Source organism: Elaeis guineensis, chromosome 6 (genome assembly GCF_000442705.2).
Source record: "Elaeis guineensis isolate ETL-2024a chromosome 6, EG11, whole genome shotgun sequence".
In the NCBI taxonomy this organism is placed as follows: domain Eukaryota; kingdom Viridiplantae; phylum Streptophyta; class Magnoliopsida; order Arecales; family Arecaceae; genus Elaeis; species Elaeis guineensis.
This window is the reverse complement of record NC_025998.2, coordinates 51,372,587-51,396,975: the sequence shown is the minus strand read 5'-3', so window position 1 is coordinate 51,396,975 and position 24,389 is coordinate 51,372,587. Positions and strand designations below refer to the sequence as shown.

The 24,389-nt window shown below is 41.2% G+C and overlaps 2 protein-coding genes across 4 annotated transcripts; one reads left to right on the top strand and one right to left on the bottom strand.

Annotated features, from left to right (window-relative positions):
• The first annotated feature begins 16,239 nt into the window (after positions 1 to 16,239).
• Positions 16,240 to 18,063, top strand: LOC105049037 (peroxidase 7). Its single transcript, XM_010928571.2, has 4 exons — positions 16,240 to 16,837; positions 16,932 to 17,111; positions 17,310 to 17,472; positions 17,602 to 18,063. The coding sequence occupies exons 1-4, from the start codon at positions 16,595 to 16,597 to the stop codon at positions 18,000 to 18,002; spliced, it is 987 nt and encodes a 328-aa protein (XP_010926873.2). The 5' UTR covers positions 16,240 to 16,594; the 3' UTR covers positions 18,003 to 18,063.
• Positions 18,064 to 18,796: 733 nt separating this feature from the next.
• LOC105049032 (uncharacterized) lies at positions 18,797 to 23,883 on the bottom strand. 3 transcript variants are annotated; one of them, XM_010928566.4, is made up of 7 exons: positions 22,263 to 23,875; positions 21,608 to 21,726; positions 20,559 to 21,077; positions 20,051 to 20,327; positions 19,733 to 19,886; positions 19,514 to 19,613; positions 18,797 to 19,232 (listed from the first exon to the last, which is right to left on the bottom strand). In XM_010928566.4, the coding sequence occupies exons 1-7, from the start codon at positions 23,316 to 23,318 to the stop codon at positions 19,115 to 19,117; spliced, it is 2,343 nt and encodes a 780-aa protein (XP_010926868.1). In that variant the 5' UTR covers positions 23,319 to 23,875; the 3' UTR covers positions 18,797 to 19,114. The 3 variants fall into 3 exon arrangements, with proteins under 3 accessions (XP_010926868.1, XP_010926870.1, XP_010926869.1); XM_010928568.4 differs by lacking the exon at positions 19,514 to 19,613 and having other exon boundaries at positions 18,797 to 19,513; positions 22,263 to 23,883; XM_010928567.4 differs by lacking the exon at positions 19,514 to 19,613 and having other exon boundaries at positions 22,263 to 23,880.
• Positions 23,884 to 24,389: the final 506 nt, after the last annotated feature.

Sequence of the window (24,389 nt, the reverse complement as noted above, 5' to 3'; positions counted from 1 at the left end):
TAGGGGTGCCGCTGGAATTATATCCCATGCAGATGAAGCAATGAAATGAATTAATTATAAAGGTTCAATTGTAAAATTTATCATGAATGTGTTAGATTAGATCTAAAGAAATATTCATGATTTATTTTGATTGAGTTATTTTCTGTTATGTAATTAGCAATAGGATTGCTATTTATGAAATGTACTGATCTATTTGTGAAATGAGTCAACATATTTGGTGAATAAAAAATAAAATCTTTCAAATTTAAAAATTATTTTCGAAATGCCAAACCCTGACCCATCAGCCCAAATACTTAATTAAAAGAATTAAGTGTTGTCCAGTAGGTCTAGAATTGTGAATGAAGACCTAAGATAATTGCATAAACTTGTGGGTCAATGGGTTAGATGGATTAGATCCATAATTGGGTTAGACCTAAGGTTAGCTTAAAGAAATGGACTAAATTAGAGTAATTGGTCAAATCTAATCAAAAGTTGAATTAGATTAGGTCAAGGATACTCTAGACTCAACTCCAATAGTTGTAGTTGAATGGGTCCATGTCTTTAACTAGACCAAGATGGACTTAATTCATGGCTACGCGGTAGAACCCTATTTAATAAGTTGATCAAATTAAAACTAATGAACCGATTGGTGTCTAAGGTAAGTTTGGCATTTTGACCAGTGATTTTTAAGCGAGAGCTACTCGCAGTGATTCGATCTCTGACGAGTTAATGGCTTATCCCCACCACTGATCTCACTTACCTGGCCAACCTGGTGAATTAGATTTTGATTAGATCACTTGGTGATTAGGGCTTATCCATGTCATTAGGTAAATCAGTTTGACTGATTTAGGTGCTCCTAATGCCAGCTTTAATTAAATCTTTTTTAATCTGACTTGGTGAAGTCAGTGGGAGGATTGAAATTGGCTGGATATTTTCTTCTTATCTATCATTTAATAAAATCCTCAAAAATTATTAGGTCTCTAAAAATGATTAAGTTATATTGATAACTAAGTCATAGCCTCCCATTAAGTGAGTGATAATGAGTCCATTAGTTTAATAATCATTGGAGGCCCAAAGGCCTGGTACTTATTGACTAATGGAATTATCATTCATAATATGATAATTTGGTTGGAGTCTTTCTGATAGTGATCAGGTTGGCCGGCCAAAGTCGGGCCTGATCATTTATTGATCCGATTCACCAAATCAAATCATGTTAATGGTTGGACCTAACCAGATCTTTTCAGTGGAGGCCAAAGCCTACTGATTAGGTTCTGGGGCAAAATCAATTACTAGAAGCAACTGGTTATGAACCTACCCATAGATGCACATGGGTTGACCAACCAAAGTTGGACTCGTGTGTAGTCTGTATGGATTCTAGTACCCACTAAGGAATTAAAGTAATTCCTCGAATTGGAGGTTGAGGCTACCAGTTCGTAAAAATACTGGGAGAAACTTTAGACTAAAGTCCAAGTCTTTAGTATTTATAATTTATATACTAATAGAGGTCTGATTTTTCTTTATGCAGCTATGGCCACTACCCTGTCCCTCTGGTCATTATTAGATAATGACAAGCTTATGGGACCTAATTTCGATAGCTAGTATCGAAAATTAAAAATCGTCCTTAAGCATGAGCGGATTCTTTATGTAGTAACGGATCTGACACCTGAGGAGCCGCCCCGAACGTTAGAGGGACGGTCCGAGACACTTATCAGAAGTGGCTCAACAACCGTACTACCATTCGGTGCATTATGCTGACGGCAATGAATGATGAGTTCAGCCGCAGGTTCGAGAACGTCCAACCACAGGAGATGCTTCAAATGTTGAACGACTCCTTTGGCACGCCTGACGATGTTGAAAGATACAAAACTAGTTGTGCCATTTTTAATGCTCGGATGAGGGATGGAGCCTCAGTCACTGATCATGTACTGTACATGATCGAAATGATTGAGTGCCTAGTAAACTGGGCTTTCCCCTACATGAGCAGCTCGATAAGGATACGATCCTTAATTCTCTGCCCAAGTCCTACCTTCCCTTCCTTACTCATTTTCGAATGAAAAAGCCTGCAGTGAACTACCACGGCTTGTTGGGGTTGCTGCAGAACTTTGAGAAGGACCACCAGCTCCATAAGGAGTCGGTAAATATTGTGGGAGGGTCTTCTTCTGGTCGTCGACCCTTTAAGAAAGGGAAGAAGAACAAGAAGAAGAAGAATAAGAAGGTGCAACCGCATGCTGGGATGTCTACACATGGTCAGACCAAGATGCGCAAGCCCGACCAGAGCCAAGCGGAGTGCTTCTTTTGTAAGAAGCAGGGGCACTGGAAGAGAAATTATCCTCTACACATTACCTCACTGGATCCGAACAGGCCGAAGAAGAAGTAAGGTACTTATATGATAACACCTTGCAATTTTTTCATTTGTGATACTACTGCTTGGGTATTGGATACCGAAAGCCCTTATCATATTTGCAATTCGATGCAGGGTCTACAGGTCAGTAGGAGATTTGATGAAGGCGAGAGATTCCTGAACGTTGAAGATGGAAGCAAAGTTTCAGTTCTAGCATGAGGAATCATGAACCTTTTAATCAATTCTCGAAATATAATTCTGAGTGAATGTCACTATTGTCCAAGCTTTTTATTAAATATTATTTCTGTAGGCCTTTTGGCCACGAACGGTTATCAATTTTTAATAAAAAGAAGCGTTTGCAATATCATTTTGAATGGTGTTACAATGTTTGTTGGACAACTTAATAATAGAATTTACTTTCTATCACAACCTGTTAATGTGGTTCAAACCTTCGATAAACGCCCTAGAATAGATAATGTGTCAGAAGTCTACCTTTGGCACTGTAGGCTAGGTCATATCAATAAGAACAGGATAAATAGATTGGCTCAAGAAGAAATTCTTGAAGTAGGTGATTGTGAATCACTTCCAACCTGTGAGTCCTGTCTTCTTGATAAAATGAGCAAATCACCTTTTACAAAAAAAGGTGAGCGAGCCAGTGAACTCTTGGCTCTGGTACATTCTGATGTATGTGGACCCATGAGCTCAAGTACAAGAGGTAGATATTTTTACTTCATAACCTTCACAGACGACCTATCGAGGTATGGGTATGTCTATTTAATGAAGCATAAATCGGAGTTGTTTGAAATGTTCAAACTATTCCGAAATGAGGTAGAAAAATAAACTGGAAAGTGTATTAAAACTATTCGATCTGATCGAGGAGGTGAATACCTTTCCAATGATTTTCTGACATATCTTGGGGAGAATGGGATTCTCTCTCAGTGGACTCCTCCTGGAACACCACAACATAATGGTGTATCTGAAAGGAGGAATCGGACCTTGTTGGATATGGTTCGATCCATGATGGGGTTTGCTAGTCTGCCGATCTCCCTCTGGGGATATGCGCTCGAATCGACTTGTTACCTTCTAAATAGAGTTTCGAGTAAGTCTGTAACCAAAATGCCATATGAGATATGGATAGGACGTAAGCCAGTACTGTCACGCCCCCGACCCGAGATTGTGAATCAAGGGTCGCAGCAACTGCCACATACTTATGAAGAACTCTCTCCATAAGCATGCAAGGCATCTCATCACGATATCAATGCATGACAGCGGAATAAATTCAAATAATTATTATTCAACCTTGATTCAAGTAATTTAAATCAAATGTCTTACATCCAATAAAATTTTACTAAAAATAAAATAATAGGTCTAAGTTCAATGAAGTTGACAATGTTAATCTCGCCTCTAAAAGCTCTGTCCCAATATTTTTTTCCACGCTCGAAATTAATTATCTGAATCTGAAAAATAGAAAGAAAGGTAATGAGCTAGACAGCCCAGTAAGTAACAAGTATCTCTACCAGATATTTCAGATATAATATAATTTTCAAGAATAATGCTGCAAAAATATATTTCATGCTGATTTAATACTAATCTAATATTTTCAAATATTCACATATAATATAATTATAAATCTGATTTGATTCAAAAACACTCGTAACTCAACAGCCTTGACTAAGACCAACGTTTAACCCCCATTGGCGGGGTCCACAGAATATCAACGCACAATCTCCACTGGCAGGGTCCACAAACACCAATGCACAACCCCCACTGACAGGGTCCACAAACACCAGCGCACAACCCCCACTGGCAGGGTCCACTGAGTACCAATGTATAATCCCCATTGGCGGGGCCCACTGAAACATAGTTAGACTGAGAGCATAAATTCGATCTGTATCAAAACACTTTGTATCATAATATATCATAATTTTTTACTGAACATGTGCATAAATCGATATACCATAACATTTCAAAAGTACTTTTCTTTCAAAACATAATTTCATAAATCATGCATAATTTCAGAGAATAATTATTTATTTTCAGAATAAATATGAAATATCTCGAGAAGATGATTCATTACTTATCTTTCATGGAGCACTAAATGAATAGATCGACTAACTTCTAGGAGATTCTTTCGTGCCTATTATTCAAAGTATATTTTTTACATTAATTTTAATTCAAAATTAAATCTAAACAAGTCCCAAATCAAAACCTCACTTAAAATCAAACTCTTCCCTAAACTCGATCAAAATCATCAAATGAAACCTTCCACTATGCTAATCCTAGAGAAATAACTTTAGAGAGAGAGGAATCCATCAAGAGAGAGAAACAATCTAGAGAGAGAAAATTTTAGAGAGAAAAAGTAGAGAGAGAAAGTCCAATTCCAGAGAGAGAAAGTAAGGGTTCAGACTGAAAGAAGAGAGAGAAACTCTCTCTCTCATCATTTTTTATTTATTTTATTTTATTATTTATTTATTTATTTATTTATTTTTCTTTTCTTTTCTTTTCTTTTTCTCTTTTTCTTCTTTTTCTTCTTTTTCTTCTTTTTCTTTCCTTTTTCTTTTCTTTTCTTTTTCTCTTTTTCTTCTTTTTCTCTTTTTTTTTCTTCTTTTTCTTTTCTTTTCTTCTTTTTCTTCTTTTTCTTCTTCTTCTTCTCTCGGGCTCCTTCCAGGCCGAACAGGGGACGGCAGTCCCCTCCTTGTGCTGGGCCGTTCAGGCCGCGGCCGCCGCGACGGAGGCCGACGGCAGAGGGGGGGCCACTCCTCCGGTTACGGAGGAGCATGGCAGACGGTCGATTGCGATCGCCGGCGCCAAAAAATCCAAGGGAAAAGAGACCGAAACAGAGGTCTCTTTTCTGACCAAAAATTGGTGACTCCCGTCGCCGGCAGCTGCGCACAAATGCACGGGAGGAAGGGGAAAGAAGAGAGGAAGAGGAGGGAAACTCACCTCGACCTCTGGTGATCTCGTCGGTGAGCAGTCACGGCGAGAACAAGGCGGTGTCCGTGGCTCTAATTCGAGAAAATCGGAGAGAAAAAGAGGGGAAGAGGGCCGATGATCAACTTCAAGGGAATGGGAGGTCTTTTTATAGAGGACCCTAAGACTCCGAGAGATCCTAGGATTCCCGTTTCGTCCAGATCTCACCGGAGAAGAAGACTCCTATCGGGAGTCTTCTTCCCGATTTGTTTCCTCTGTTTTTTTTTTTTTTCTGGGCTTGGGTCTTGCTGGATTGGGCTTGGATTTTGGGCTATAATATTCTTCACCCCTAAAAAGAAATTTTGTCCTCAAAATTTTTTATACCTGTCACCAGTGTATTGGAAGCCTGTGGATTCTATTGAGTAAGTGCATAAACTCTTTCCTGGGTTTTAGAAATCTGTCCACCACCCTTATGTTGTCCTTCATAAGTTCTTTGGCCAACTTGATTTTCAGTATTTAGCAGGTAGCTAGCAATTTTATGATCCATCTGACCATATTTGAAACAAGCACCTGTATTCCAATAGCAATCCTTGTCTGCATAATTTTTGCCACATCTGGAGCACGGCTCACCATCAATTTGTTGAGTCTTATTATCTATTGCTCCCTTAGCTGATCTTTTGATGTTTTTATTATTCTGCCCTTGTGTATCATTTGATTTTGCTCTCTTCCTTTGCTTTCTTTCCCTTTCCATGCGTTCTTTATTGACTTCCCTTTCAATTATCAGGGCTTTGTTTACCACATCTGCATAAGTTATCAATTCATATGGAATCATTTATTTTTGAATCTCAGTTCTCAGTCCCATCTCAAACTTGTGAACACGTTCTTGCTTACCATCCACTAATCTCGGAGCAAATTTTGCTAACTCTATAAATTTTACTTCATATTCAATCACACTCATACCCTTTTGCTTCAAATAAATAAACTCTTGCTCTTTCTGGATCCTTATACTCCGAGGGAAATATTGATCGTAGAATGCAACCCGAAATCTTTCCCAGATAAGTATTTCGCCGTCTTGTTCATGCTTGCGCTGTAGTCGCTGACACCAATTATATGCTTCTCTTTGTAGTAAATAAGCTGCATATCGAATCTTTTCTTCATCAAGACACTCTTGGACAGCGAAGGCCTTCTCTATCTCCATTATCCAGTTATCAGCCTCCAAAGGTTCAGTAGTCCTCTTGAAAGCTGGAGGAGCAAGCTTTTTAAATTTTGAAATATTGTTCCGTTGTACTGGTTGCTCTCCATGTTGTGGTGGTGGATGCTGATGTTGTTGTGTATCTCGTTGTATCTGCTGTTGTTGAAGCATTTGCTATTGTATTTGTTGTTGTGCTTGCACTATCCTGATTAGGGTCTGCATTAACTGAGCCATATCTGGTTCCTGACGTGCTCTTGAAGTACTCTCATTAGGATCTACGACTCCCTCCTCCTGAGGGGTGCCACTGATCAGATGGGGAGTGCTACCATCCCGTGGTTGTGATGTCTCTCTTGCAATTCCTTGAGTAGTTCTTGTCATTCTACGGGGAGGCATGATAACCTTGTAGTAGTAAAACCTTATTAGATTCATTTATCTATTTGTTAGGATAGATTTATTATGATGCTCATACTTTAACGTCCCAATATTCCTAATGTTTACCCACCTACACTGATACTATGTCAAATTCTGTGTCATAATTTATCCATTTATGCTCTGATACCATATTAATTGTCATGCCCCCGACCCGAGATTGTGAATCGAGGGTCGCGGCAACCGCCGCATACTTATGAAGAACTCTCTCCATAAGCATGCAAGGCATCTCATCACGATATCAATGCATGACAGCAGAATAAATTTAAATAATTATTATTCAACCTTGATTCAAGTAATTTAAATCAAATATCTTACATCCAATAAAATTTTACTAAAAATAAAACAATAGGTCTAAGTTCAATGAAGTTGACAATGCTAATCTCGCCTCTAAAAGCTCTGTCCCAATATTTCTTTCCATGCTCGAAATTAATTATCTGAATCTGAAAAATAGAAAGAAAGGTAATGAGCTAGACAGCCCAGTAAGTAACAAGTATCTCTACCAGATATTTCAGATATTATATAATTTTCAAGAACAATGCTGCAAAAATATATTTCATGCTGATTTAATACCAATCCAATATTTTCAAATATTTACATATAATATAATCATAAATCCGATTTGATTCAAAAATACTCGTAACTCAACAGCCTTGACTATGACCAACGTTTAACCTCCATTGGCGGGGTCCACAGAATACCAGCGCACAACCTCCACTGGCAGGGTCCACAAACACCAGCGCACAACCCCCACTGGCAGGGTCCACTGAGTACCAACATATAATCCCCATTGGCGGAGCCCACTGAAACATAGTTAGGCTAAGAGCATAAATTTGATCTGTATCAAAATACTTTGTATCATAATATATCATAATTTTTCACTGAACATGTGCATAAATCGATATACCATAACATTTCAAAAGTACTTTTCTTTCAAAACATAATTTCATAAATCATGCATAATTTCAGAGAATAATTATTTATTTTCAGAATAAATATGAAATATCTCGAGAAGATGATTCATTACTTACCTTTCACGGAGCACTGAATAAATAGATCGACTAACTTCTAGGAGATTTTTCTGTGCCTATTATCCAAAAGTATATTTTTTACATTAATTTTAATTCAAAATTAAATCTAAACAAGTCCCAAATCAAAACCTCACTTAAAATCAAACTCTTCCCTAAACTCGATCAAAATCATCAAATGAAACCTTCCACTACGCTAATCCTAGAGGAATAACTTTAGAGAGAGAGGAATCCATCAAGAGAGAGAAACAATCTAGAGAAAAAAATTCTAGAGAGAGAAAGTAGAGAGAGAAAGTTCAATTCCAGAGAGAGAAAGTAAGGGTTTAGACTGAAAGAAGAGAGAGAGAAGAGAGAGAAACTCTCTCTCTCTCATCATTTTTTTATTTATTTTATTTTTTATTTATTTATTTATTTATTTATTTATTTTTCTTTTCTTTTCTTTTTCTCTTTTTCTTCTTTTTCTTTCTTTTTTCTTTTCTTTTCTTTTCTTTTTCTCTTTTTCTTCTTTTTCTCTTTTTTTTTTCTTCTTTTTCTTTTCTTTTCTTCTTTTTCTTCTTTTTCTTCTTCTTCTTCTCTCGGGCTCCTTCCAGGCCGAACAGGGGACGGCAGTCCCCTCCTTGTGCCGAGCCGTTCAGGCCGCGGCCACCGCGGCGGAGGCCGGCGGTAGAGGGGGGGCCACTCCCCTGGTTACGGAGGAGCATGGCCGGCGGTCGATTGCGATCGTCGGTGCCGAAAAATCCAAGGAAAAAGAGACCGAAACAGAGGTCTCTTTTCCGACCAAAAATCGGCGACTCCCGTCGCCGGCAGCTGTGCACAAATGCATGGGAGGAAGGGGAAAGAAGAGAGGAAGAGGAGGAAAACTCACCTCGACCTCCGATGACCTCGTCGGTGAGCAGTCACGACGAGAACAAGGCGGTGTCCGCGGCTCTAATTCGTGAAAATCAGAGAGAAAGAGAGGGGAAGAGGGTCGATGATCGACTTCAAGGAAAAGGGAAGGTCTTTTTATAGAGGACCCTAGGACTCCGAGAATTCCTAGGATTCCCGTTTCGTCCGGATCTCGCCGGAGAAGAAGACTCCTACTCCTATCGGGAGTCTTCTTCCCGATTTGTTTCCTCTATTTTTTTTTTTTCTGGGCTTGGGTCTTGCTGGATTGGGCTTGGGTTTTGGGCTATAACAAGTACTCTCGCACCTTAGGGTTTGGGGGTGTCCGGCTTATATTAAACGTTTAATTACGGACAAGCTTGGATCTAGGTCTGACAAGTGTAATTTTATAGGGTACCCAAAAGAGACCAAAGGGTATTACTTCTACCTAGCTGATGAGCAAAAAGTGTTTGTCAGCCTTAAGGCAATCTTTTTGGAAAAAGAGTTCCTTGGTGAAGGGACTGTTGCCTCTAAGGTCGAACTTGACGAAGTTCGGTAGGTAGAAAAACTGACACAAGTTGCTGAACTTGAACCGGATTTGGTTAGATCAGATCTGGAGCCCATTGTTCAAGCACCCTTAAGGCGATCTGGTAGAGTACCACATCAACCGGATAGATACTATGATTTCTTGGTCTGGAACGATGATCCTATCGAACTTGATGAAAATGATGAGGATCTGATCACCTACATGGATGCAATGCAGAGACTCGACTCTGAGAAATGGCTGGAGGCCATGAAATCTAAAATGGAGTCCATGAAGGTCAACGATGTGTAGATATTGGTTGACCCACCCGAAGGAGTAAAATCCATAGGGTGTAAGTGGATCTTCAAGAGGAAGAGAGACACAGACGGAAAGGTGGAAACCTATAAAGTCTATCTGGTTGCCAAGGGATATCGTCAACATTATGGTATAGACTATGACGAGACGTTTTCTCCTGTGGCAATGCTCAAATCCATTCGGATTATGCTTGCGATAGCTGCCCATTTGGACTATGAAATCTGGCAGATGGATGTGAAGATAGCTTTCCTAAACAGAGAGCTGGATGAAGAGGTATATATGATACAATCTGAAGGATTCACATCCACAGATGAGTCTAAGGTGTGCAGGCTACAGAGGTCCATTTATGGACTTAAGCAGGCATCACGGAGTTGGAACATATATTTTGATAAGATGATCAAGACGTATGGCTTCATTAAGAATGGAGAAGAGCTCTGCATTTATAAGTGGGCTAATGGTCCAGTAGTAGTATTTCTTGTATTGTATGTGGATGACATTCTCTTAATCGGGAATGATCTCCCTGCATTACAGGGAATAAAGATTTGGCTGTCGTCACAGTTCTCCATGAAGGATCTGGGAGAAGCTTCCTACATCCTAGGGATGAGGATCTATAGGGATAGATCTAAAAGGTTGCTTAGTTTATCTCAGTCCACGTACATTTATACTATACTGAAGAGGTTCAGCATGGAGAATTCCAAAAAAGGCTATCTTCCGATAGGCCATGGAATTTCTCTCTCAAAGAGGGATTGTCCGACAACACCTCAAGAGAGAGAGCACATGGGTAGGATTCCATATGCTTCGACAGTGGGATCTATCATGTACGCCATGACATGTACACGATCAGATGTGGCATACTCACTAGGGGTAGTGAGTAGATACCAATCTGATCCAGGGGAGAATCACTGAAAGGTTGTTAAAACCATCCTGAAGTATTTGAGAAATACTAAAGACCAGTGGCTTGTTTATGGTGAATCGGACTTGAGACTTATAGGGTTTATAGACTCTAATTTTCAGTCTGATCACAATGACAGCAAAAGTGTGTCGGGATTTATTTTTACCCTTAATGGTGGGGCTATCTGCTGGAAAAGTTCCAAGCAGTACACAGTGGCTGATTCAGTTTGCGAGATGGAGTATGTCGCCACATTTGATGCTGCCAAAGAAGCGGTGTGGCTGAAAAAATTCATCACCGAGCTCGGAGTAGCATCCTCCCTTGTTGGTCCAGTTCTACTCTACTGTGACAGCTCTGGAGCCATTGCTCTGGCGAAGGAACCAAAGGCACACCAGCGGACGAAGCATATTCTGCGCCGCTACCATCTCATCCTGAAAATTATGGATCGAGGTGACGTCGATCTTCAGAAGATCGACGGAAAAGAGAACCTAGCTGACCCAATCACTAAAGCCATTGCGATGAAGGAGTTCGACAACTACAAGTCGAAGATGGGTATTAGATACTGCACCGATTGGCTTTAGGACAAGTGGGAGATTGTTGGGAATAGTGTCCCAAAGCCAATCGTCAACCTGTTGACGGTTGTGCTTATTTTTATATTTATACATGAATTATGAATTAATAAAAATTATTTTGATATTTTTCATCACAAAATATTTCATCTTCTAATGAACTCCTATGTTGTGGTGAAGTCCTAAGGACTATTTAGACTCGACAAAAGAGGATTTATCGTTTAGTCCTTAAATCTGTTCGCGACCAAATGATACGTTGTTACCAAGAACGACAACGTTTATCAAGCATAGGTCATTGTGTGCCATATAGGTTGGTTGTCCTCTTAACCAATGAGTGTGGAGACACTGGTATGACATACAGATGAGATATAAGGGTACATCTGCACTGAACGTGACCGACTCCAGAGCTATTTCTGCTGTCAAGATTTGCTCCGATGGAATATGGGTATAAATATCCCTCCGACCTGAGACCACCACGGTGACTTGCAAGCAACTCACTGCACTTAGGCACTGGACTACCTGAATTTCTAATTCAGTGACGGAAGGCTGCTGGGTGTAGTCAAGTACTTGACTTGTCGGTGCGTGTGTCAAAATGGGATTGACCACTCCAGTTTAGGAGCTGTGTACAGTCGTGTTTCAATTTAGCAAAACCTTGGCCAGGGTAGTCCTTGTGAGGAGTCACAGGACTGTTTGAGTTGAGCACGATTCGGATGATCTGATCAGGATTGACAGTTTAACCCTGAGTCGTCCTAAACACAGGGGTCAAAAGGATGAATTATATAGTAACCATATTTATGTAGGTTCTGAGTGTTGCGATTGTGACTCTTCGACCTATCCGGATGTCGGATACCATTGCTAGATGGTCACTTCAATTAGTACAGGAATTGGTTCCTGTGCTACCGGCTTAGGTTCGAACCTGCGAGGTCACACACATTAGAGGTTCCTATCTGATCTGATGGCTGATGTAGAATCCTACATATTTGGAACTCAGTGATCGAGAATCAAGATTCTCTGATCACGAGTTCCACACATTATGGGTACCGGGGTCAAGAGTCCCACTGGTTGGGACTTTTCGATCAGGGTTACATACGATGAATTCTGATGCCTGATTGCCCATCGGATTTGGACTCAGTATTTATGAGAGGTTTAATTAGTGATTTGATCGCTAATTAACTCAATTTGATTGAGTAATTATTTTTGGATCAAGTCCAATTGAATTGGATTCAGTTGGGTTTGACCCGATTAGGTTAAGAGTTGACCTAATCGTCGAGATGGTTTGGTCCCTGATTTGATCAGGGGTTAGGCTTAATCAATTTTTGATTTGATTAGGATTTTATTAAGCTTAATTAAGCCTAATTTAAATTATTCTAATTGGACCTAACTTATTTGGTTCAATTAGGTTGGTTTAAATAATTAAACCACCTTGACCCAATCTCCATGTGCCACCTCACTTCCATTGCACCCATTTGAATTCATGAGAAGGAACTTCTCATGAATTTTTTTCTCACGCCAAGCCCTCTCCACTCCCCACTTTAATGTGCCATATGAATGGATAAGGATGATTGGTTGGCCATTCAAATTCAAAATAAAGTTTGAATTTGAATGGGCAATCAATCTTTGCACCTTATCCCTTTTTTTACGCTCCATTTATTACATGAGAAAAGGTTTCTCATGAAATCACTCCATGCACAATTTAAGCCATGCCTCATGCCTTTAGTGGATAAGGGATGAGTTGGTGTCCATTTGAATTCAAAATTTAATTTGAATTCAAATGTATAATTACTCATCTTTATCCTTTCTTTTGGATAAGACGTTTGACGTTATTATAAAAAGAGGAGAAGAGTGGGACGTGCAAGAAGAAGATTTTTAGAAAAAAATTTTGGGGCATGAGAAGTCTTGTGCGTGAGAAGGAAGTCCATACCCTTCCAAGAGAAAAAGAAAGAAAAGAAAGAAAAGTGGGTGCAAGGTTTCTGGTGAATTTCCAAGAGTTTTAACCTGGGATTCGGGAAGTGAGAAAGTGAGCTACGAGTGTCGTGAGCCCACAAAATCTCAGGGAGATCTTCAACATCCTCTCAAGCACGTCTGTTGGTGATCTGGAGTATCCGAAGAATCGACAGACATCGATCGAAGGAGTTCAATCAGCATCCACCATCAAAAGGGCTCTACAATGAGCTAGCATTCGTAAGGAGTCGATCAGACCGAGAGCTTCATGTGGACGATCCACAGAGGCCAGACACACTGTGTGACTGCATCGTGATGATCAGACTCTCTCGACGGTGATCAGATTACGGCGATCTACTACCTGCACAAAGGTATTGTGTTCTGAACACATTACAGTAAAGTGTTTACTGTTCGAATTTGAATTTCAAATTTAAATGAATGTATGCTATATATCATTTTTAGATCCTAGTGTAGGATAAATTTATGTTAATTAATTAGATTAATTAATATTTTTTCATTGTAAAATCATAATTTTGAAAAAATTTTAAAATTACCATTTTACCCCTGCACTGAATTTTTCTCACACTCTTGTGTAAGAAGGAGCCGTCTACATGGAGGATGCCAGTGGGAGCCCAGTGTGAGGTAGAGCTCCAGGTAGAGATGGATCTGACACGGGACGAGAGACTCGAGAGGATGAGCGATGTCGCACGGAGGCTACCCCGAGTAGGTCTCAAATCAGGAGGTCCTGTGAGGTGCGTACAGCATATAATGGAGATGGGATCGAGTGGCTTAGCTTGACTTCCATGTTTGTCCATCCAAAAGTAGCAGACGATTGCCCCAGAGCATGGAGGCGAGGAGAACCAAAAGCTCTCAAAGTCAGGTGGAGGCTGAATATCGATCGAGATGAAGATCGTTAGGATTTGATGTTTTGAGATTTGGTCCATACTGAGCCCACAGCAAGATCCACAATGACAAATGGACTCCAACGATCTCAAGATCAGTCCAAACGGAGTCCAGATGGAGAAGATATGCTCGAAAAAAATTCAGAGCAGGTGGCATAGCCCACGAGGCGGTGGCAGGCTGATGGAGGCTGTGGTGGAGCGAGCATGCACGGTGGCGTGTGGGCCAACCGAGAGCATGCGGCCCAACATGCAGACGTGTGGTGTGCAGCCCAGGATCAGGCGGGCACGCATGCGGGCACGGCCCAAGCCCAGACGGACGCGCACAGGTGCGGCCTGCATGGATCCTTACGCAATCCACATGTGGTGCATGGACTGACAGTCTATGGCTACCGTTGTGGACCACCAGAGCATTTCCCACCTAGTTTCTCATGGTCCATGGTGGACTGACGGTGTTTCCAGGTGATTTCTCATGGTAAATGCGGGGTTCTCATGGACTGATGCGCAATCGAATGGCTTTGGATGATCGTAGTCATGATCGAATGGCTGTGAGCCATCTCAGGGAGATCAGAGGCATGATCTAGTGCGATGGGATGCGATCCAATAGCTAGTTTCTGATCTGAGGCACAATCGGATGGCCAAGAAGCTACAGGAGTCCGATCCAAAGTCTGATTTCGATCTTAGCTGGGTTTTAGGGCCTTTAAGAGGCTCTGTGGGTGAATAGAACCAAAAACACGTTGAGAGCGTGACAGAGAGCCGTGAGCGGAGGCATCAATGTGAGGGAGAATCGTGCAGTCATCAGAAGGAGTCCGATAGAGCTCTGAGTATGCACAACGAGCAGACTAGACCCTGTAGAGCACTGACAGAGGATCGAGGGTGGAGCAGAGCGTCCAGCAGAACAGCTGTAGAGAGGCACGATGTAGCGGTTTGCTCCACAGGAAGCATCCAGAGGCATCGAAAAGCCTGGTACTGGCAGGCCTGTGAGAGGATCTCCTTGGAGATTTGAGAGAGCTTTTGTGAGGATAGCTTCTAGTTGAGAGAGGGTGGTATGCAGAGAGTTGAGAGTGGATGTTTTTCTCTTGTATTTGTTTCTTTTTTATAATGAAGCTTGCATGCCCCGTGAAGACAGCGCTTGGGCTGCTCCACGTACTTGATTGTGTCGTATTATTTTCTTCTTTCTTTCTGTTGCAATGTGTGGTATCGAAAAGATCTTGTGGAAGTGGTGTCTTAGCCAGACATCCCCAATAGAATCTTCATGTGATATTATGACTAGTTTTTCTTTCAGACCTTCAGTGGGATGATTATTGGTGCATGATCATTGATGGTATGTTATAATTAGGATCCAGTCTCTTTTGGGGCTAGCCACAAGCCTTAGTCAGAGGGACTAGAAGAGTAAGAGTAGATGGTTGACTCTTGATCATTGTAAAAAATTTATTTCGAGCAAATGCATATTTCTATTCTATATTGATCGATATTGCATGTTTTTATACTTATTGAAATATTTTTATAAAAAATCATACAATTTAAAAATTTATTTTTCTATATAAAATATTTAATTAAATTAGTGGTTTTGATAATTTATTGAGCTTGTAAATCTCATTCTTATATTATATTTTTTTCAGATCCAAAAGAATATATGTCGCTTGAGGAGCTGTGAGGAATATAGGACCTTAGATGCTCTTTGCTTAATTTATTTTTGAAATAAATATTAATTATTTTTATTAATTTTTATGAATTATTTTTATTTAATAAATATAATAAAAATTTATTTTTATTACTACTTAAGATTGATATGAATATATATGAATATAAAGATAGACTTTGCATGTCTTGTGAGTTTAAATCCTAAAGATGTATGGTCGTTTGTTACACTCCCAGTTTAGATTGTTGGGTCGGATGTGGCACCATGACTAAGATTGTATTTGTTCTTCTTTGTTCTTCCGGTGGAGCCTATTATCTTATTTTCTCGAAAAAAAAAACAAAAATCTTATGTACCTTTCTGTCACTCCATTTATCCATCTTCTGTTATATCGTTGAGGCAGACCGTGACCAAAGACGACCTGGTCCCTCTATTTGTGACGAAGCCCAGGTCCAACAACCCATAAAAAAAAAAAAAGGAAAAAAATGGAGAACAGAATTGGAATGGTCATCAGGAGCAAAGTCAACTTTTTTTCCAAACTATTTAGATTTAATTATTATGGGTTTTTAACCAACTCAAGATATCCTCCGTGTCGATTGAGGAAGAACTTCACAACCACAGTAGGAAAGGTCTCTGCAATAATGTCGGGAGTGGAAAAATCATAAATTATATTTAATATAAGGATCATAGATCATATAAAAAAAATATCATATATTAAAATAAATAATGTTTCTTACTATTCAAACTTGCAAGAAGAATGTACACATGGATCATATAAAAATCATATATTATATTCTAACAACTTCTAAGGTTCCAAAAATATCCTTTGCCGACGTGCAAGCATGTTTTAAATCATGTTCATGTCGCACCTCAACAAAGTCCATTCGGCTGATTAGTATCTCTTCTTTTTAAAACCTTTGAAAAATTAAATCGATACATGGTAACTCTATACGTGCACCCATGTACGCACTACACAGACATTCGTGTCTATAAGAGCTCGCATGTCCTAACGGCCCTTAACATGCCAAGACCTGTGGCATCTGTTTACACCCTTCCTATCTCCCTTCTTAGCTGTTAACATGGAGCTCTCTCTCTTCTTTCAAATCCTCTTGCTCCTTCCTCATCTTATCATGGCATTGGGCTCTCGAGACCCAGAGTCGACATCAATGGCAGCTGCAGACCAACTGTCTCTTGATTACTATGCCAGGACCTGCCAAAACTTCGAAGCTATCGTCGACAGGAAGATTAAGTATTGGGTCTCCAGGGACTACACTCTTGCTGCAAGCCTAATCAGGTTGCACTTCCATGATTGTGCTGTTAGGGTAATTAAACTACCGCCTTTGCTTCCTGTTTCTCTCTCATTTGAAGAACTCTTTCGATATATAATTTTTGAGTTTGATGAGTGGGAGAATGCAGGGATGTGATGGTTCCATTCTGCTGAACCATTGGGGGAGTGAGAGGAGGGCCAAGGCAAGCGAGACACTGAGAGGCTTCGAGGTAATTGATGACATTAAAGCAGAGGTGGAAAAGAAATGCCCAAAGACCGTCTTCTGTGCTGACATACTGACTGCTGCTGCTCGCGATGCCACTGTCAAGGTAATGTAAATAAATCCGTTATGTAGTAAATATCCATCCATCAGGTGAACGAGTTTTGGTAAACAGCACTGCTACAGATAGCCTGCTACATTGTCATAAAAAATAAATCCATGATGTCTCCAATCCATCCATCATATTTCTTGGCCATAAATCCTATCATAGTGCATGTTTAGCTACTCATTGTGTCCAAAATGACAGATTGGAGGCCCGTTTTGGGAAAACAAGTATGGCAGAAAGGATGGACGGATGTCCTTGGCGAAGGAAGTTGACCTTGTCCCTGCCGGGCATGAAAACGTCACCTACCTCATCGAGTTCTTCCAATCCAGAGGCTTAAGCCTTCTTGACCTTGTGGTCCTTTCAGGTGTCTCACAACCTCTCCTCTCAGTTCTCTTGGATGACTAAACAAGAACAATCTTGTGGAATGCTTCTTGATCTGTTGTCCTTCGCAACTTCTTTTCCTGATCTCTTTGCCTCGATTATGAAACTTCAGGATCTCACACAATAGGGCGATGCACTTGCGATGCGATTCAGCAGAGGCTCTACAACTTTAATGGCACTGGCAAACCTGACCCCTCCATTGATGCTCGATACCTTAATTTCCTGAGGAGGAAATGCCAATGGGCTACTGAAGTCGTTGAGCTCGATGCCACCACCCCGACCACATTCGATTCCATGTACTATAAGAATCTTGAGAAGAAGATGGGACTGCTGTTGACTGACCAGTTGCTCTACTCTGACTCCAGGACTTCACCAGTTGTCAAAGCACTAGCTACACAGCCAATGCTCTTCCACCAGCAGTTTGCATTGTCCATGGTAAATCTTGCAAACAGCCCAGTCCTCACAGGGAATGAGGGAGAGATGAGGACCAACTGCAATTTTGTGAATCCATGATTCACGGAATTCATACTTAAAGCACCTTTGAATGCATTGAAGAGGCATACAATCAGTGTGCTTCATTGTTGACATAAAAAGGGTACTGAATTACCAGCTTTTGTTTTCTGAAAATTTAAATTGTAACGCAATAGAAACCGAGTATTTTTGCTATGGCCAGTACATCTGTAGTGAAATCATTGGTTGAAGTTCCACTAAAAAAATAGAATCATCGATTGGAGTTTCAAAAAGGGTATGAAATATTTTTCAATTGCTTTACTTGGATTCTTAGGAAAGAAGTATTATAGATTACTAAAAGTGATATCATTCCATAAAATCAATGCCTAAAACAGTGTTTAAATGAGACTTACAGAGAAAAAGTCTCAATTAACTTAAATAAAAATATGCCCGAGGCCTGATGATCACGGTATTTTCTCTTAGACAAGGTTAAGATCGAATAAATTGATGGGATGATTAAAAAGGAAAAAAAAAAGAATAAAGATTACTGCAACTGACACTGACTCTCTACCAGCCATATCATAGGAAGCATCGGGTCCTAGCTACATGGTTAGCTGCACAAAGATGCCATGTAGCCATTACCCAGTCATCACGCAAATGGTCAGAAATGTTGTCATTGTGTGTGAATCCATAATTCACCATAAATAAAACTCTTCATTCATTATCACACCAACTTAAGTGGTTGGGAATGGGTAGCATCTCATCATTCTAGAAGAAGTACAAAAGAATGCCACCATACAAATTATATATAAATAAACAGAATCAGCAGGCAGAGCAACTTTCTGAGCATAAATACGTATGTGGAAAGGGATGCCAAATTTTATTTTCAATATTTCCTCAACAGGAGAGAATGTAATTTATCCTCATTAATGCCGATGAAGACAAAAAGCAGGGAACCTTATTCTCATTAACAACATCAGAGAGTAGATTCGAAGTTGAGAAAACTTCTGATGTTACATGGATAATCGTAGGCAACAGTTAACATTATAGTCAGAAGGTACTATTGTCAAGAGGGTTATGTAGATTTTGCTAGCGAAAGTTAGTGTGCCTTCAAAAATCCATGCCAAAGCCAGAATATTGATCGGACTGCCAAGCTGGTGCCATCAAGGTCCAATTTATGAATTAGGATATGCCCGAACAACATCCACAATTCGAGACCTGCAGATTGGACATTTTCCACTGCTCCATTGCAATTCATGGGCACACTTGAAACAGGTACACATGTGCCCACATCTGAAAAGAATACCATGTACCCCTATTAGAAAGAATTGTAGTAAATCAGATAACTTGGAGACACAATTCAGTAGTTCCCTCTTTGTAGGGTTGTAAATGCTAAAAATATTTAAGCAGATATGAAAGATTATTATCAAGAAACCCCCTTCTTTAAGTTGTTTCTGAAATTTGAGAGAGGGCATGCCAGATGGGGCTGGCACAGCATAGTGTAAATCTGGGATTAGCCATAATACATAGATCTTCATTTCTTGTTGAGACCTTGTGTCGAAAAAATAATGCACCTGTAAAGTAGTGAGTCAACTTGCATTTCGCAGCAGATGCAGCAACTGCCTTTCCTTCCCGTTATTGACTGGGAGGAAAATGAAGCACTCCCCAGACCAACTGTCCTTACAAAGAAATTAATAAATTGAGTGTAACTACACATCATGGTTACAATTTTTTTTCCTCCTTGGTAAAGAACAAATCTTTTGATGGCTGATAAAAGAAATGCAAGCACTTACGAGATTGATAAACTGCATGAGAAACCTCCTGCTTAATAGAATGCTGGAGATTTGCCTGCCACTCCATGCAATTCTCTACCAACTTCCGTAGTTCGTTAATTTCGTGATGGATTTGTGCCATATCACTCCTCAAGTCATTCATGGTTTCCATTTCCTGTCATATTAGGAACATTTGTCAGCCAACAAGAAAACCGAAATTCCAAGAGAAGAATGTATATGTATGTATATATGTATTTATGTATATATGTATGTAGTTTTGTGTCTACATCCCTATATTTATGTCTGATTTTTTTATAAGGGAAATGATATATAACTTACCAGGAAATTCTGAGATGAATGGTGTCTGAATGAAGTGTGCTGCCAACGGTCTAGATGGTGTTGTGTCTGATAGGGCATGGGTATCAATGATGATGATGAGGATGCAACTTGATCAGCATTTTGGAATTCATCACTCTGTCTCCAGAAAGTTTGTTCTTCATAGTCTTCTACATAGTTATCATCAAATGATTGTTGTGCTTGTCTCTGTAAGAACGACAAGATCAGTCTATTCATTTTATCGCAAAAGTCGCTCGCAAGTGAAGTTGAAACCCTTCTTCTGCACACGAAAATAAAGGAGAGAATTTATTTTTTTAGGAAACTAAAGGAGAGAATTATAACATTACAATTCCTGAGCTACGAAAGCGGACAGACCAAGCTAATATAATATACCAAAAAACACATTGAAAAGCTTTCTCATCAACACTGAAAACTACTTTGTATAAAACTAAATCTAGGATAATCTAAATTTCAACAATTTTGATCTGCTCAGAAATCAACCATTCTATACCTCTCTAGAAGATCACGAATTTCCTCATTGTCTGAAAAATTTCCACCCAAGTCATGGTACGTCGCTTGTCTGCTGACTCCCCATTCTCTCCATGAATTGAGAGGACCGGTTATCCACATAGGATCACTGCTTCTGATATTTTGGTGGGCGTAAGATTCCACTTCCTCTGTTATGATGTCACCTTGTGACTCATGCGAGGGTGAAGAATCCACAAGCCTTTGCCAATCAAGATTGCTCACCCATAAACTTCTGTCATCCCAAGAACCATCCAGAGTATGGCTTCCTTCTTGCAGATCATCGCTTCCCGAATGAGGTGAATTGAGTTCAGGTGGCAAGTTTTCCAAATCTCTTGGAGAGATAACTACCTCATATCGATTGCTATCACCAGTACACTGATCTGCAGAATGGGGATACTCTGAACCTTGAGTATCAATAGGGAACTGATTATGTACACAGCTTGAGCTTTCCACAACTGGCACTCCACTGACATCATCCTGTCCTCTATTATTAAATCTCTGCCTGATGTTGATCAAGAAGGACATCAGTTCATAGTCACAGCCAGCCAAATGAAGAACAGGTTTTCAAATAATTATGAATCAGCATTTTCTCCATCCTATAATTTGAACACAATAAATAGGAATGCATATAACAAACAAATACGCAATACAAATCTGTTCCTTCACAAAGCAATCCTTTTGGTTAATCTATGTATATTTTTCTCCACTGGTAATGAGGTGATTGCTGTATAGAATATTACAGTTTAAAACCAAGAGATAATATAATTTGAAAATAAATTGTTTTGTATGCAGCATGCTGCCATCAAATAGAAGTTCTCAAGTAGATGACTTGATCATCTCTGTGAGCGAGCTTTTTGATGAGGATTTTGAAAGATGTCCAAGTATTGGGCAGAAAGAAATAGAGGATTTGGCATCCAGAATTACAGCACTATTCATATCATCCAAGCAATACGGACATAAAAATTATCCAATTCACAAATCAACTAATACATACAGAAAAGTTATATTGTACCAAGCAGCAGAGCGCAGTACCTGAGGAATGAAATTATAGATGCACTTTGCAATCGGTCCAATTCCAGTGTTGTTGAAGCAGTCCGTAGTTGATCTTGGACTGCCACTTCTCGTCGGAGAGCTCTGAGCCTAAGCATTGACTGGAGAAAAATCATATCAACATCAACTATAGTGCATGTTAATTGATACACAGCCCCACCAAGAATACATAAGTAGTGTATACGTATGAACCATGAAAACTAACCATGTCTAATTTGAATACTCCTCTTTATGGCCAACTCATATAATAAAATTTCCATATTACGAAAAGTTCAACTTCAATAATATGTTGCATAGTTTTTGGTAGGTTATTGGCTTTTCATTCAGATTCCTTGAACAATTAATATGAAATGAGAAATAGCTATTACCATTCTAAAAGTAACATGGGAAACAAAATTTTGTACATAGCTCTGTCTATTTTTGGCAGAGAACCCAGTTCTTGTTCACAATAAAATCTAAAATTCCTAACATCAATATATACGTACAGCTGAAACATTAAAGTTTTCATTTATGAGGGAGAAAGAAAAGTATAGTCCTATCGTTGTTTACTCACATGAAAAAGAACAAATCTATTAAATATCTTGCTCTGCCAAAGAGAATCTATTTTGGAATCATTCTTAATAATACTGCAACTTACTTGGAGCCGACCACGATGCAAGAAACGTGACACAGGCTGACGTTCGGCCACCGCAGAGAGCTCGTTCCGCCGCCCCTGCTCCAGCTTCGCGAGCCAATCCTCCATCTCGCGCCGACCTCTCATGCGCCGGAGACCCGCACCGGTGCTGCGGAGGCTCTGGTTCTGGCTATCCCCATGATCAGAGACACCTGGACTCTCCCGGCTCAATGGCTCGACATCCTCGATCCACGCCGCCGCCGCCGAGCTCCGCGTCGCGTTCGCCGAGCTCAGCATCTTCACGATGCTCCCCACCCGGCCCCGCTCGCTCTCGCTCATCGACGAATGCGCCGTCGTTATCGTGATATCCGAATCCCAATCCCCGAACGCCTCCGAATCATCGCAGACGTCGGAGCCGCCGGAGGGCTCCTCGGCCATGGCGGCGGCGGCGCTGGTGAAAGCCGAGTTGCTGTTGCCGCTGGTGGTGCGGTTGGTGGGGGTGATGCCGGCCTCGGCCTCAAGCTCCCTCCACATCTGGATCAGCGACGATGCTCGCACGTTCGGCGGGAGGTCGATGCTGCTGCTGGTGCTGGCGGCGGAGACGGCGGCGGTGGCGGCGGAGGTGTCGGACAAGGCGGGGGAGGAATCGCGAAGGAAGGAGGCGGCGCGCGCGGAGACGGGCTGGGTGGTGGTGGTGAGGGCGGAGATCTCGGCTTGGTGTGCCTGGCGTTCGATGGTGGTGACCATCTCCCGTGCCTGACGGGCTGCCCACCGGTCCAGTATCTGGGACTCCCGCTTACGGGCGGTGCGCAGGGAGCCGGAGTCCTCGCCGACGGCGGACGACAGCTCGGTCATTTTTCTCGGACCGACAGCGTCCCTGCCACCAACAGCCATCGTGGTAGAGGAGGAGGTGGACGTGGAGGAGGTGACGCCGACGGGGTCGCGGTCTGGCTCGCGGACGAGGACTTTCCTGAGGTTGTTGCCGAAGGGGTGGTGGGCGTGGGCGCCGAAGACACCGGCAGCGAGCCGGTTGGGGTCGCGCCAGTCGTCGGTGGGCATTCTGGCAACCGAGGAAGCCATCTGCAGGGAAGAGAAGCCCTGATAGAAGGGATGGAAATGGGAAGGTGGGATTTGTAGGAGGTGGCGAGCGGCCAAAAATTACCTAACTCGCTATTCTAAGGAATAGCTGCTTCCGAGGGAGACCGTTGGATTTGGAAACGGAAGAGAGAGGGGGGGGGGGGGCGGAGATGGGGCTTATTTTAGGAAGGAGGTGGCGCGCAACGGAACCATGGCTTTGGTTGAGACTGTGGGGTCGGAGAGAGATTTGGAGGGATTAAACAACGATTTGGTTGCAGAAGAAGTTAACAAGGACAGAAAGGGCGAAACAAAGCAATTCTCAACAAAGACGTAACTTTAAACCACCGCTTGTCTGGGGAAATAGAATTGAAATGAAACAGGATAAAAGGGCTTGGGTTGTTGGGGCCAAACAAAAGAGAGGAGGAAGATGGGATTATAAGGAGAGGTGGAAGGGAAAATGGGGGATGAGGCGCTCGTTGCGGCGGAGATGGCCCCCGCTGCTTTGACTCCCGGATCGGACGCGGGGCCAGCCATATGGAACGGTAGATCGCCTGACGAGGGATCCGATGCATCGATGGGGACAGCAAACGGGCAATGTGTGTTGAGTTGTCCGCAATAAATCCAAGCCAGATGGGGATATCATCTTTGTCCCTGTGCTGACTATAAGCCATCAGGCACAGAAAAGGCTGGCTTCCGAGCACCTAACGATTCAGCTTCCCATCTCCATCGAACATGGGATTCTGAACTAGGTGACGATAGTGTTTTTGGCATTTATCCGGAAATGAGTGACAGGCAAGCATTGCTGATGATATCATGAGACCACATGATGTGAAAACAGATAATCTATAGTGTTAGCCTCGTAGTACGTTACAAGGGGTCAAACATTGGGTTGGCTCTATTGCTGTCCAAAACCCGATCTTATGGCTAGAGGGTTCCAAAACGATCAGCGCTCTGGTGGCTCCCGACAGGTCCACTGTCCGGTACATCAAAAATAAAAAAAAAAAGAGAGGACTTTGAACAAAAAGCAGGAAAATAAGTAAAAGGACTCAAGGAAATAGAGATGATTAAAAGAGA

What these genes read in the sequence shown, in the direction of transcription:
- LOC105049037 (XM_010928571.2), top strand. Translation starts at nt 16,595, where the DNA reads ATGGAGCTCTCTCTCTTCTTTCAAATCCTCTTGCTCCTTCCTCATCTT. An exon ending in TCCATGATTGTGCTGTTAGG is followed by an intron (nt 16,838 to 16,931) that starts GTAATTAAACTA and finishes GGGAGAATGCAG; the next exon opens with GGATGTGATGGTTCCATTCT. An exon ending in TGACCTTGTGGTCCTTTCAG is followed by an intron (nt 17,473 to 17,601) that starts GTGTCTCACAAC and finishes ATGAAACTTCAG; the next exon opens with GATCTCACACAATAGGGCGA.
- LOC105049032 (XM_010928566.4), bottom strand. Translation starts at nt 23,318, where the DNA reads ATGGCTTCCTCGGTTGCCAGAATGCCCACCGACGACTGGCGCGACCCC. An exon ending in TGCATCGTGGTCGGCTCCAA is followed by an intron (nt 21,727 to 22,262) that starts GTAAGTTGCAGT and finishes ATTTTTCTCCAG; the next exon opens with TCAATGCTTAGGCTCAGAGC. An exon ending in TCATGCAGTTTATCAATCTC is followed by an intron (nt 19,614 to 19,732) that starts GTAAGTGCTTGC and finishes TTGTAAGGACAG; the next exon opens with TTGGTCTGGGGAGTGCTTCA.